The 14,359-nt window shown below is 58.5% G+C and overlaps 2 protein-coding genes across 2 annotated transcripts in view; both read right to left on the bottom strand.

Moving 5' to 3' along the window:
- The window catches only part of ASS1 (argininosuccinate synthase 1), a 65,597-nt gene extending 61,433 nt beyond the window's left edge, over positions 1–4,164 (bottom strand). Inside the window, exon 1 of the mRNA XM_006024365.2 lies at positions 4,076–4,164. The gene's annotated coding sequence lies outside the window, so the exon portion shown is untranslated. The remainder of the gene's footprint in view (positions 1–4,075) is intronic.
- A 3,562-nt stretch (positions 4,165–7,726) lies between these two features.
- The window catches only part of HMCN2 (hemicentin 2), an 82,341-nt gene continuing 75,708 nt past the window's right edge, over positions 7,727–14,359 (bottom strand). The window contains exons 91-99 of the mRNA XM_025205017.1: positions 13,993–14,230; positions 13,695–13,757; positions 12,990–13,112; positions 12,772–12,906; positions 12,040–12,168; positions 11,445–11,762; positions 10,814–10,933; positions 10,061–10,187; positions 7,727–9,668 (exon numbers count right to left, since the gene is read on the bottom strand). Of these exons, the coding sequence (XP_025060802.1) occupies positions 9,317–9,668; positions 10,061–10,187; positions 10,814–10,933; positions 11,445–11,762; positions 12,040–12,168; positions 12,772–12,906; positions 12,990–13,112; positions 13,695–13,757; positions 13,993–14,230 (1,605 nt within the window). The 3' untranslated portion in view covers positions 7,727–9,316. The remainder of the gene's footprint in view (positions 9,669–10,060; positions 10,188–10,813; positions 10,934–11,444; positions 11,763–12,039; positions 12,169–12,771; positions 12,907–12,989; positions 13,113–13,694; positions 13,758–13,992; positions 14,231–14,359) is intronic.

The raw sequence follows: 14,359 nt of genomic DNA, 5'->3' as shown, positions 1-14,359 counted from the left end.
CAGCTTCCCAGAGCCAGCATCTCCTACAGGCTTCCACACAGGGCTCCGGGGTGGGGTGTGGAGACCACAGGCATCAGTTAGGCAGGAAATTACTAACCCTCTCAGAGGGCAGGGCAAGGAGGAAGCTCTGGAGGACACAACTGCAGGCACTTTCACTTCTCCCTGGAGCCGTGGGGCAAGGGCTGTGCTGGTGTAGGTTGGCAGAGCTCCAACCCCTTCCAGGCAATTGGGACAATTTACGATCGCTCCCAATTTCACTCAAGCCTGGCGGTTAGCTAATGAGAAACACGCAGATTAGATAATCTGATTACCAGCACAGCCGAGGTCTGGCATCAGTCAGCTGCCCCGAACCTGTGCCTCGCCCTGCCCAGACCTGTGCTAAGCAAAGCATCCCCCAGCTCGGCCTGAAAGGGAGGGGACAGACTGGCCTAGGGTGGGGTTCTCGAAACACTCCCAGGGGCACAAAACACACGGCTAGGCAACAGATCTAGTGCTCCTTCGCCACTTCGTTGGCTCTGAAAACGCCAGCCAAAGACGCTGCTTGGCATGTCTTGGAACGTGACCAGAGACCTGTTTTACTGCATAATGATTTCTGGGTGCTGCGCCTTCCCCCTCACAGGCCGGGCATTTACAGGAAATGGCAGGGTAGAGATGCACCGTGCAGACTCACTGCATCAGAGGTGCCTAAGCGTTCCCGAGCCCTGGGACTTCTGTTTCTGGAAAGGCCCAGAGCTAATAACCCCCGCACTGCTCCCCGTATTTGGCTTTATGAAATATCCCCCTGACTCTAAGCGAATTCAGTGCTGGGGAGAAAGGTGCTTTGGAGAACAGTGCCCTCCCACCAGCCGCAGCATAGGAGCAGGGACTGGGGGATTTTCCCATGGCATTTTTCCTCCATGCCTCATTCAGGGCCGGACGGCCAGCAAAGAGGGCCACTTAACACAAACCACAGTGGTTTTGAGTAGATGAGCACCTGTGTGATGAAAAGTGTTGCGAGGGCTGAGTTTCAAGCCTGTGGCTCTTGGAGAGGACACTTGATGTCAAGCATTTCAGTATGAGCACGGGCTGTGTATGGGATCTCTAAGCCCTGCACCATGCTGCAAACAGGGCACCTATACACCTTTTCACCCCAGGGGCACATGGCCATCTGGAGCTGGTACCAGCACCCAAGGACTGCTCCCTCATTTGCTCCCTGTAGCGTAATGCCTCATTTTATTGGAGGACTGTTCGTCTCAGGTGAATACTATAGTTTTCGCAACTGTGTCATTGCAAGTGTGGCTGGCTAGGCCTAAGGAAAGGAGTGAGGCTCTGAGAGCTGGAGGGATAAAAATAAAAAAAGAGTCCAAGGAAGGACCAGAGGGAACTGGAGTGGCACGATAAAGATGGTTTGTTTTGGAGCAGAGTCTGCCATGCTGCTTTGGGTCATTGGGACTCTGATACCCTTCTTGTTAAAGAAGAAAACAACCCCCCACCCCTTCCTGCAAGCCAACTAGAAAGAAGCAGATCTTGGAGGTGGGGGCACTACAGGTCACCAGACTGAGAAGAGCCTGGGTCTCAAAGCCAGCGACTTGCCCCTTGTGAAGCTAGGGCAGGGCTGGCTGCAGGGGGGTTATCGCAGGAGATGGAAACCACATAAGGCTGCTTCTTGGGGAGTCTCAAGGCAAAGCTCTCCCCATGCCAAAAGCCAACAACCTGCCAAAGCAGAACTGGACTGAGACCTTGCAAATTTTATGTCGCACGTGCCACCAATCCACTAATTGCAAAAACACAAAAAACAATTTGGGGCTATCTCTGGCACGGGTTCTGCATAGAAAACTGTGGATGATTGTGCCATTGTTAATAGCCTGGCTCTACCCAGTTGCCATCTCCGGGGGTGGGGGAACACATTATAATAGCTCTGATCACTAAATAGCAGTGCCTGGTTCACTGTATTATCACTAGTAACCCAAGCTGACACAGTCAGCTGACAGCCCAGTATCCCAGGCAGGGGCCCAGCTGAGTGATGACAGCTTTTGCTGAATGCAGAGGGAAGCCGAGCTGGAAACTTTATGGGACACAACCCATTAACAGGCCTCTGAACCATCCAGGGCTCTATGAAGCCAATTGTCCCAGCCGCGTTTCAAAGACCCAACATCCCAGCTAGACAAATGCTGCTGAACAGGACATGTTGTAAGCCCCAGCCCTCTTCCTGGAAACACAGGGGGGACTGAAGATGCCTTTTGAAACACTGCGGAGAGCAAGGAACTTGTGAATTTTGCCCTCGTCCCCTGCGGAGAAAGGAGCTGTCAGAGCGCATGAAGGGCGCACCAGGAGAGTTAGATGCTTCTCTCTAAGCCAGGGGTGGGCAAAATGCAGCCCACGGGCCGGATGCGGCCCACCAGGCCATTCTATCCGGCCTGCGGGGTCCCTAAAAAATTTAGAAAATTAATTTTTATCTGCCCCTGGGTGCCTGTCATGCAGCCCTCGATGGCTTGCCAAAACTCAGGAAGCGGCCCTCCGCCCAAAATAATTGCCCACCCCTGCTCTAAGCCCTGCACCATGAAGATCACCCACCTGGAGGGCAGGGATCTCCCTTTTTGTTGCTGCCCCTGTTGGAGTGAGATAAGGTTATTGGAAGGGCTATTTCCTAACAGGAAATCTCTTTTCAAAGGAGGGATCCCGTTCAGATCCTTCAAACATCCCTGTCTCTTGACAACAGGACTCGGCTCTGCAGATGGGCTCAGCTATTTCCAGACATGAATTAATTCACAACTTTCCCCATGAGGGAGGCTCATTATTGCCGGCACGGATAGGTGGATGAAGCCAGGGAAATTAGTCAAAACATCAGGAATAGCAGGAACTTGGAAATCAGGCACCAGAGCATGGGGGTAGAGATGGAATTGGACAGCGGGCAGTCTGTTTATTCCCCTAGGCTGCGTGGTCCGTGAGGGACAGGAGGATGGTTCCCATGAACTGTCCTCACTAACGGAGGGGAAGGGAAACACTGAGAGAGCTACAGGATTGTCTTCCCGGGGCTGGCTGCCAAAGCTATCTGCCAGGCAGCGATCCCCAGCGCTTTAGCCCCTGGGGACCGTGCCAAAGAGGAAGGGAGAGGGTGTTTCCTAAGTCGCCTGGAGCTGAAGTTCTGGGACATGAAATGAGAGCAAACAAGCCGTGGCTGAAGGGCAGGGCTCGGGGCTTTCTCAGCGCAGCTGATTATGGTGTGGCAACTTCCCTGTGATTGCTGCCATCCCTTTTACAGGAACTGCCAGTTCTTATAGCTTTCCTTTTCTTTTTTTGCCTTCAGGGAAATGCCGGAGCTGCAATAACAATCAGCATGAAAAGACTCTTGCAACTCGGCACGCAAGAGAAAGTCCTGCCCTGGAGCCAGTCACCAAAGGGTACACGGTTAGGGCGAGCGGCACCGTCAGCTGTAATACAGCCCCCAGACTCCAAGCTCCCCTCCGCACACAGCTGCCTGCAGAGCACACGGAGGCTGGGTGCGATGGCAGACGGGCGCTTGGCATCCAGTGGCACCGGGGTGCTGGGGGAACAGGGCTATGGGAAATGTCACCAGGGAGGGAGGGAAGGAGGTGCTGGGGGAACAGGGCTAGGGGCAAGAGCATCCTGCTGTTGGTGCAGCACTACGGGCTCAGCCACGGACCCACGTCCCCATTGGGCCAGGCACTGCGCGAACCCAAGGAGCCCTGCCCCGAGCGGCTCATGGTCCATGCAGAAGTGGGGTTCGCTGCCACATCAGGATGCACATGGGTTTACTCCGACCTGATTACACTGACATAGACCCGTCTGCACTGGGGGGAAGCCTCCTATCCAACCCAGCCCACGGCAAAACCCCCCATGGGTTTCCCTGTGGCTGGAACCCACCAGGGCACAGGGATGCAGCCCCAGCTAGAGCAGCATAAGTGCATGGGTCTCCGGGGCTGGGCACAGATTATTGCAGAGCAGAGATCCCCCCACACACCCTGCTGCACCCTCCCCTCCATGCGTTTACCCTGAGGTCCCAGGCAAGCTGCGGCCCCACTCCCCCTGCACTAGGCCAGGGGGAGCTCTCTCCTTCGCTCCCAGCCACACTCACCCAGGCAGGGCGATGTCTCCAGCTGCAGCTCTGCCACCTCCTCTCTGCTGGCAGCAGCATCCCTGGCTATAAGCAGAGGCGGGGGCAGAGGCGGGGCCCGGGCTGGGGCTGCCCTGTGGGCTGGCCCCACCGAGCAGGGACTGCCCTCTGCCCAGCCCAGCCTCTGCCCAGCTGTGCAACAAGGAGCCTCTGCTTCCCCTGCCACACGCAGTGTCCCCCCACACAGCAGGGCAGAGAAACACCGGGCAGGGCTCCCACCCATGCAAGGCGAAGCCCAAGCCTGGCACAGCCCAGCAGCCAGGGGCAGACTATGAAAATCGGTTCACACCAGCAGCCGGGAGCCTCATCTCAGCCCGTTGCCTGGAGCTGCACCCACCTGCCATCTGCCTGCGCACACCGCCTTGCACGGCAGAGTCCCGATAGCAACCCGGCTGCAGGTACTGCCCAGCCGTGGGACGCACCATGTACCAGGCAAGCATTACAGAGCACCCACCTGGGACGGGGAGAGAAGGAGGTCTTGCTCTTCCCGGGAAGTGGTGGCAAGCAGAATCCATCCAACGCATCTGTTTCCCTAGGGGTACATGCATACCTGTAGCTGCTCCCCAGAGGCTGGCACAGTCTTTCCTAACCTGAATGCATTGCTACTTGGCAGGGAAAATGCCAGCGTCCTTCCACGCTCATATTGCAAGCTTTCAGGACGCAGTGACTCTCAACCAGGTGGCCATGGCACCCAGGGGTGCCTTGAGATCCTATCGAGGGGAGCCACGCAGTGGTAGCACTGTTTGGCAAGCAAGTATAATTCACAAGACAAGACAACCCCCGAGATTTCACGTAGAAATCCATTATGTCAAAAAAACCCAACCCACCCTGACCCGCTGCGGTCCTTCTGAGTTCTCTGCAACAGAAAAAAAGCTCTATTGTTTGTCTGTAGTCAAAAACTGAAAGAAAAGGACTCGCTGGCATGTTCTGAGGGGCACACCAAGTCCAATGTGGTTGAGAGCCACTGGAGCCTTACCATGCCTTTCCAAAGGGACTGGTATTCTCATCCCCTCGGCATTTAAAGTCTCAATTTTTGAATGTCCCTTCACATTGGCGGACTCCAAATATAAGATGCTTGCAGGAGTAACTGCCAGAGATGCTCAACAACCCACCCCCAACACCCATGGCAGAGGTAGACAGAGGGTATTCTTCTAGAGGAAAAAAGGATGATACCCTTGGCCCAGCCTCCTCCCATACATAACTCAGGCTCCACTCATACCCACGCTGAGACACAGAGCATGCAAGTCTGTGCAGGTTTGTAGACCAGACTCATCCCCGTGCCTGCAGTGCTTCCTGCAAGCTCCTTTCTCGAAGTGGGCAGGTGGCTGAAATTCATAAGTTTCTTGCTCTCGGGAGCATTTTGGCAGCTGGCCGTCGTGAGACCCCACCAGTGTCTTCATAGACATGCAACACAGCATAAGCCTGTGTGCTACCTCCAGAAGGGGCTTGCCAGCCCTAGGCCCACTCCCACTTCACAGACCCCAGTGAACTGCACCTACCTTTGGAGACTGGCAGTTTCCTTCCAGCTCTTGGACGGTCCCGCTGGGCGAGGAAGTATGCTGTCCTCTGGGGACTTGGTGTCGGGGGTCTTACCTCCCGGAGCAGACAGTAGCACCGGTCAATGCTGAAAAGCCATTGCTAAGGACACCAGCAAATGCCTTGAAGTGGGGGCAAACCCTGATCAGCCCAAACCACACACAACCCCTCTTGGCTCTTCTCTGCACACAGGGGTGGGCAAGGGTGAAGCTAAGCTGACTGCTCTCAACCAGCGCTGCCCACCAAGTCCAGTATCGCTGCATGGGCTCCATCCTCATTAACGATCTGAAGAATGGGCTATCGCAGTGCCAGGTAACACTGTGCCAACACAGCACAGCGGTGTGCGCCCATTACTTTGCCACGTGACTGGAGGGGCCAAAATACTGAGACTTAGTCTAATGCCACAGCCATGCCAGTCAGCAGTGTGGCAAGATCACACCCTCTGGCTCATACGGCAATCCCAGCACAACACTTTTTGGGTGCAGCTGTGCTGAGGGATGACAACTGCTACTGGCAGGGTTTGCCGTTAGGGGAAATAGTGGGGCGAAGCTGGCAGGAAAAGCCTTCTGCCAGGTCTCCTCGAGGGAGCTGCATTCCCTGCCCTGCGGGAACAGTTGTGGGGGCAGCAGCCCTGTAACATAGGCTGGCTCTGAGCAAACCACGGAGGCTTGGTGGGGGCTTCCAGGCCACATCATACCCAACATGGCAACTGGCTGTGGCAGTGCCATTGTCCGCAGTCTGGGTGGAGGGTGGCCATGGCGCCGATCCCCAGGGCTGCACAAGCTAATGCAACTGTGAGCGTCTAGGGAGACGGACTCTTCAGGCTGGATTCACTTCCCAGGCTCCTGTTTCCCGCTTCCCCATGACCCGAGGCATTGGAGACATTAGGAAACAAGACCTCTTCTGTTCCTAGTTCCAGGGTTGAGTGAGGTTGGGGGGGGGAGATTGCCCCCCCACCTTGTGTAAATAAAGCAGGAAATCCCCAGTTAAATATTTGGCCTCCAAACTGTGTTAGGAATGTCCTTGTGATCCATTTACTCAACCCTCTTAGCCCAGCGTGGTGCAATGCAAGCTAGGAGTGGTGTGTGCCATCCCTCTGTAGCTGAGGGATGGCACACAACCCATCCTGTTGTAGGAAAAGTTAGATGTGGCATTGAGGTCCCTGGCACATTGCAAACCACGGGTTGCCTTCACCCACACCTTAAATGCAGCCGCCTCCAGGGTGGAACGTGGCAGCTCTCTCAAGCCAGCAGCACTTGACCAACCAGCCACAGGAGGCAGAGCAATGAATGAGAGAAAGACCCTGTGCTAAAAATGATGGGGATGATGGTTCATCCTGACCCTGCTTCCCCAAAGCCGTCTGGCTGCGCAAGACTTGCAACCCAATCCACACCCCAGGGGTTTCAGCTGGGCGGTCTGCTTGTGGATCCAGCCACTGGGAATAAAGGAGGCATCGGCAGCTGCAGTCATTCACTCCCATGGGTCCATGCATGGTGGGGAGGTGCTGGCATTGGCACCACTGCACAACCCGGCTGCTTCCTCTGCATTGCTTCATGGTTCAGAGGACCTCGCTCAGCCTTGCAGCCCAACCCCCTCTGCTCTGGTCCCTCTCTACCCACTTGGCTGGGCATCAACCAAGGGGGGCACCTCATACACTGCCAGGAGCTCCCTCAGCCCCTGCCCCAGCGGCCCCTCCTGCCAACAGACAAGAGGGAGGGAGAAACACCTTCCCAGTCTTCTCCCTCTCTCAGAGACCTGCGTGAGCCCTGTAGCCTGGCAGGGCCCTGGTCCCTTGCCTGGGTACTGAGCCCTCACACACTGCCAGGGGGAGCGGAGCAGCTCCCAAACGGACACGGGGTCCCTCACCGGGACAGAGACCCCCCTTGAAGCCACTCACCTAGGGGCCCAGGACTGAGAACCCGGAGGAGCAAATTGCGCACATCCTGCTCTAAGACCATGCAGCCCATGGAGGCTGCTTGGGGGAGAGAGTAGGGTGTCTTCCCGCTCCCCATCATGCTGCTCCACGCTGGACACATCCCCACCCAGAACCAGACCAGCTGCAGGTTGTACTCACAAAAACAGCTTTATTTGGAACAAAACCAGCAATAAATACAGGTGCAGAGGAACCAGCTTAATTGTTTCTATGACTGTGACTGAGCACAGCGACACCGCACTTGGAACAGAGCAACACGACAGTCCCAGAGCTCCCGCCCGGCCCTGCCCCTACCCCCTGGCCCTTCAAACCTCACCTCCTACCCCCACCACAACTCAGCACAGCATGCCCCTAGCCTAGGGACCATGATGGGACCTGTGCAGCACCAGGCTGGTTTGCAAACCCTAGTTCATTGTCAGGGATACCACTTGCATCTCAGAGGCATGCACCCCTGGGCATTCATAAGGCAGAATCAAGAGGACGGGGCACTGTGCTGGGACTCGGTTTCAACTCCTGATGTTGCTTGTGGCCCGGGGAAGTTGCACCCATTTCTGCTCCTACCTCTGTAACACTCAGTCCTGACCCGCTCTGGAGCTATGAGCCGTGGGTGTGAACCAAGGAGACCCAACAGCACACGCATCCCTGGGTGAACTGGGGCTAATAGGCTCCAGCTCAGGAGAGAAAATGAGAGTATGTTAATATCTGCACGGTCCAACAAGGCTTGAGGGATGGAGACGGCTTGTCAGACAGCGATCCACAGGGACAGGAAAGACCTACCCCATGCTAGGAGGAGGGACGGGGTGAGGAACTCCTTTGATCACAAGGTCTGCAGAGAGCTGCAGGGAAGCTGCAGCTCAGGGGCCACAGGCTGAACCTCACTGATGTGGCTGGGGCAGCAGCTGATCTGACGTGTCTGCAACAGTGCCTGGCACAACAGGGCTGACATCTGGGTTGGGCCTTGCTATAACGCACATCCGCCATGGCCAAGTGACTCCAGCATCTCCCCCCAAGGCTCCTGAGCAATGTATATTCCAAAGAGCCAAAACCCTGATCTAAGCAGGCTGCTGGCACCTCTGCCCCGATCCTCCGTATCTGACCCTGACTGCAGCCAAGGCCTTGCAGGAGCTGTGTTTGGTTAGAGGCGGCACATGACAACAGGCACAGGGATAGCCGCCCTGTCGCAACAGCGATTGCCCCAGCACCTGATGTTTGCAGGAGGATCCCAGGCTGCAGCAAACCTTCGCCTCCCCTACACCCACCACAGCCCCCGCTGCACTCACAATGGCACAGTGCAGCATCCCAGAGGCCCAGCACCCTGCCACGTCCCGGGCGCTCGCTCCTCTGCTGTGTCAGCGGCTGATGCCCTGAGGAAAGTCCAGCTGACAGCAGATCAGGAGGCAGAGGTATCCAAAACAGCCCTGAGGCTGTCCCAAGGGGTCAGTGCAGTGAGCTGGTAGCAAGCCAAGGGGCTGAACTGGGAGGGAGAGGGACAGCCAAGCAGATGCAGGCAGGAGGGAGTTTGACAGGGTCACCTGAAGCCTCTTGGAGGGCACCAAACTCAGGGCAGGGAACGGGGCACAGGGATCTGAAGCACAGACACAGCAAAGCAGAGTGGGCTTCCCAGACAGAGCAAGGCACCCCGTCCTGGAGACATGGTCAAGAACAGAGGGAGAAGAGAGCAAGGTCTGGCGGGGCTGGGTCTTTCCGCACACCTTCCCCAGCCCAGCCTGCTCTCAGTAGGGGTAGGGTGAGACCGAGATGAGGATGATGAAGACGCTGTGTACCTGCTGCTCACCCACAGCCTGAGCCTGCACCTTGAGGCGGTAGAGGCCGGGGGCATGGAGCGGGCGCAGCGTGGAGATGACGCCGCGGCCCCGCTCGGCCCGCACAGCGAAGGGGCTGCCTGGGTCCTGCTCCAGCACATGGAAGAGGGTACGGTTGTGGGGTGCGCCGCCCGGGGAGAGCGCAGCCAAGTGCACAATGTCATGGCCGGCCAGGATGCCAAAGGGCAGCGGGAGGAGCTTGTACTGCAAGGCCGAGGGGCCGCCCAGGCTGCAGTCCCCCAGGCAGCGGCGGAGGCACACTCTGCATAAAAACGGGCATGTGTCAGCATGGGGGTCCGTGCACAGGACTCCTGGGTCCCAACCCTGCCATAGGCTGAGCCTGTGTGCCTCAGTTTCCTCACGAGGCACCAAGGGGGTTTGCTGCTGCAGGGCCCTGCACGCCTGGTGCTGTGACCGCTCAAAGCACTGGGTATTGGGGATGTGCTAAAAAGACAAGTGCCAGTCTGCTCCTGTCACCCTGGAGCCAGGGGTCCAACCCCTCGTAGGGAAACTGAGCCCCCATCTCTGGCGGCTCCATCCATCCATCCAGGAGGGAGGGAGGGAGCAGCTGCTCTGCTCAGGGCTGGTCCCTGGGGAGCAGCAGTTCTTCTTCCCACCTCTCTCCCACTGCTGTACCCCAGCCCCGCTCCTTACCCCGGGCTGGTGCCTCTCCAGTAGCCAGCAGGGCAGGGTGTGTGCACGCACTGGGAGCCTCCACGCGTATTAAAGCACAGCTGGGCTGGACTGCACCGTGTCCTCCCATCTGCACATTCATCTATGTCTGCAGAGGGAGAGGCAGACAGCGGCTGAACAGGGACCACTCTGAGGGGGACCCTCCACAGCTCTGCTCCACTCACTACCCACCCCCCAGGCCTCAGCAGGTCTGGACGCCTTCAAGCTCTATGCAGCCGGTCTCAATGGAGCTCTCCTCTGCCAGCCCCTGGCTGTAAGTCCAGAGGGAGCTGCAGGATCGGGTAGAAAGAGTGCAACCGGCTGCTTCCAAGTCCTGCCAGGGACAAGGGGGCTGCACAGCAGCTCATCAGCAGCCGTAGCTGAGCACTGCTGTCTAGTGGCCTGAGCACAGGGGTAGAAGCCCTAGAGATCCCGCATCCTGCAGCATGTCCCTTGGGGAAGCCCCGTCCTCTGCCTGCTCAGTGACCCATCTGAGCACAGCACTGCGAGGCTCCAGACTTTAATGAGTCAAATCCCCACCCCCGTGGCAGAAGGGACCTGCCAGCACTCTGGGAAGCCCTGTGGTCAGCTGGCTTTAACCCCTGGCAGAGAGCTGCGGAGCAGCAGTGGAAAGGTATGGCAACCAAGGTTTATCAAGGGACAAGGCTGAGATGGATCTGTTTTCAATGGCAAGCACGCACACAGCCCCCGAGCAGTGCCTGGCCCCACACTGACCTTGGCAGGTCTTCCCGTTAGGCAGCAGGCGGTAGCCAGGAGGACACAGGCATCGGTAGCTGCCCTCGGTGTTTTTGCACTCATGCTGGCACAGATTCTGGGCCTGGCACTCATCAAGATCTATGAGATATCAGGGAAGAAAGCAGGCAGGCATCTGAGCAGGGCATGCTTTGCAACCTGCTCCCGTGTGTGCGTACAGCAGTGTCGCCCCTCAGGTCGCCCACAGACAGCCAGGCACAGCTTAAAGCCTGTGGAAGGCTCCCAGCTCCCTTCAGGCTTCCTTGTGGGGGTTTCTCAAGGCTTGGGCACCCTCCAGGGCACCAAGGCTTCCACCCTGGTGCTTCTAACTCTGTGGCTGAGATGCAGAAAGGAGGATTGGGGGAAAGGGAGCAGGAGAGAGGGGGCAGACTGCTGCGTGTGGGGCACTCTGGAGCCCAGAGCCCTGCTGTCTCTGCCAAGCCAGACTCATGGGCATTAACACCTGGTGCAGCATGGACCCCGGTCTCAGTCACAGAGTGCCCAGCAACCGGGGCTGGTGCCAGCCTGCAGGTACCCCAGCAAAGCTAGAGAGCATCGCCCCAAGCACCCCACCCATGCAACCCACTGGAGCACCCAGGGGCAACGGCCTCACCAATGCATGCGCCGCTCCGCCTGGTGAATCCCAGCGGACACTGGGCTCGGCTGCTGCGGCTCAAGGTGTTCCTGGCTGGGCTGAAGGAGAACCAGGTGTAATAGGACCTGCCATGCGAGGGGTTGGGCAGTCTGAGCCACTGCAGATGGGCCCCTCTGTGGGCATCAGTCATGTTGCCCTCGGCCCTCTCCAGTGCGGCACAAGACCTGCCATCCCTGAGTAAGGCCTTCCCTGGTGGGCACAGGCACTTGTAGCTGCCCTGGAGATTGTGGCACTGGAAAGCACATGGCGAAGGCACGTGCAGGCATTCATTTATGTCTGAGGGGGAGAGAAGTCACTGTGAGGATGAGAAGCCAGCTCCCCATGTGTCCACAGGTCCTTTCATCCCATGTGGGATCTGCTGTTACATCACCCCCACCCCTCACAGCTGGGGAAACTGAGGTACAGGGGCAAGGGAAGGGATGAGCCCAAAGCCAGAGAGCGAGTTGGGGTCACAGCCCCTGCGACCGTCTGTCTCCCCCTGCCTCCAGCTCAGTCTCTCAGTGCATGCTGCCACCCCTGCTTTGGCTAGTCCAGAATTAAGTCTCTCTCTCACCCAGGCAGGGGCGGCCGGTGCCCTGGGACTGGTAGCCCCGAGGGCATGCACAGTGGTAGCCACCGACAGTGTTCTCGCAGAGCTGGTTGTAGCGGCAGGCATGGGACCCCTCCATGCATTCGTTGACATCTGAGGGCAGGAGGGGAGCACAGGTCACAATGCCGAGTGCCAAGCCAAGGCCCCTCCCAGGGGGGTCACGGAGCCCTTCCCACTGCCGCCCACCTCCCAGGGCTTCCTGCTGCCCAGTCCCAGGCTCCACACTGATGAAAGGACCCATCTGACCCTGAAGCCAACTGGAATCTTTCTCTGAATTGGGCTCAGTGAAGACAGTCAATGCCCAGGACACGGGGACTGGATGACCCCCAGAGCTGGGGATGGCACATGGAGTTTGCACCCATAGGTCAGCGGTGGGGAAAGCCAGCATCGCTGTGCCAAGGCTGGCCTAAAACAGCTCCGTGTCTCTTGGGATCACCCTGCCAGCTGGCACCGGGTCACTGAGCCCCTAGCAGTGAGGAGCCCTTCTTGCCAGCTGGCTCAGCGGCCTGGCATCCTATGCCCTCTTCCAGCAGTTGCCAGGGCTGTGGCCCATGGTGGGAGCCATTGGGGAGCTGCTGCTCCTGCTTCTGGCCTCATTCTTGACAGCAGAGAGCTCTGCAGCAGGGCTGCCAACCCACCGCCTGCAGAGCCCAGCCTCCCTGCCCCATTGTGAGCCTCTGCAGGAAGCTGCATTACCTTCACACCCGGCTCCATCCACGCCCGGGCGGAAACCAGCCCCGCAGCGCAGTAGGCAGCGGTACGACCCCACCAAGTTCACGCACCGCTGGCCCAGGTGGCAGGCGTGGGTGCCCTGCATGCACTCGTCCACATCTGGGGAGAGAGTACAGCGTGAGCATGGCCCCACACCCTTCCCGTGCAAGTCTTGCTCAGCAGTCCAGGGAGGCCCTGCTTACCTCTGCACTTCCTGCGGTCCAGCGCCAGGGTGTAGCCACCAGGGCAGGAGCAGGAGAAGCTGCCCACAGAGTTGTGGCAGGTGTGTGAACACGGGCGCCTGGGGGCAGCGCACTCGTTCTGATCTGAGGGGGGAGGAAAAGGGGGTCACCAGCCCTTACCCATGCACGCAGGAGGGCAGGCACTCCTGTGCAAGCTACGTCCCCTCTGAGCCCCCGCAGCACGGAGCCAGGTGAAGCCAGGCCACCCCAAGGGAACAGGCAGCTTGGCAGGTCTGCTGAGGATACCCAGGCAGGGGCTGCGGAGACTGCAGGAGCCAAGGAGCCGGCTCGGCTGCTGGAGATCTGGGATGCACAGGGCAGCCAGAATCTATAACTGCATTCATCAACTTCACCCTCACCCCTCCCGGAGGAGCAGCACGCCTGTCTACCCCAGTGTCCTCTTGCCCACCATCTTCCACACCTCAAGGGAGGCTGCTCGTGGAAGCTGGCCAATTGCCCCAAGTGCTATGTGGGGGGGGTGCGGTATGTCACGGATGGGCTTAGAACTGCTCATCCTCCTGCAGCCAGGTTACAGGGGCCCTACAAGGTGCAGGGAGCATGTGTGCAGGGCAGACAGGACTGAGGACAGCCCCAGCCTCAAGCGGGCCTGGAGAATGAGCACGGGTCTGCGCAGAGTCTGGTCCAGCCCCACAGGTGGACTCTTACCTAGGCAGTAATGCTGCTGTGGGTCTTTGGTGAAACCCTGGGGACACTGGTCTCCATTCGCCCCTGGAAGACAAATAGAGGAGCTGCGGGACGCCCTGTCAGCACCTCAGTGAAGCAGGGCTCATGGGCTGCAACTACCCCAGCAGTGTCACCCCACTCCCATGCAGGCCAGCTTCCATCTCAGAGACACCCCTTGTACCCCACAGGCCCCCGGGCAGATCAGAGAAGCTCAAGGGAAATGAGGCTCCATTCCCCTCGCACTGGTAGGGGACAGGGTCGAACTCTGCTGTGCTGGTACCTGCATGGAGGGAGGTGCCGAGCTGGAAGCGGAGCTCCTCGGAGGCTGGGTCAAAGGAGGCCTCCACAGACCGGGCCCGGACATGTTGCACTAGGGTGGGCTGGAAGCCCAGCGTGGGGTCGTACTCAATGGTGTGGTTGCAGCGGGCACGCACCCTGCGCCCATCCTGCAGGAAGCTCTGCACAGAGCCCGCATGCAGCTGCCCGGCCCCCGTCTGCACGTAGTGCTCACTGAAAGCCTGGAAGCCGAGAAGGCAAAACAGGGCAGGTCAGGGACTGAACCCACTGAGGCTGTGGCAGGCTCTGCCTGGGAGATGGGTCCCATGAGCTGGCACTGCAAAGAGGACCTGGGGAATGCCCCGCTCAAG

The sequence above is a fragment of the Alligator sinensis genome, unplaced genomic scaffold (assembly GCF_000455745.1).
Source record: "Alligator sinensis unplaced genomic scaffold, ASM45574v1 scaffold388_2, whole genome shotgun sequence".
Taxonomy (NCBI): domain Eukaryota; kingdom Metazoa; phylum Chordata; order Crocodylia; family Alligatoridae; genus Alligator; species Alligator sinensis.
The sequence above is the reverse complement of the archived record's forward strand: the minus strand, read 5'-3'. Positions and strand labels throughout refer to the sequence as shown.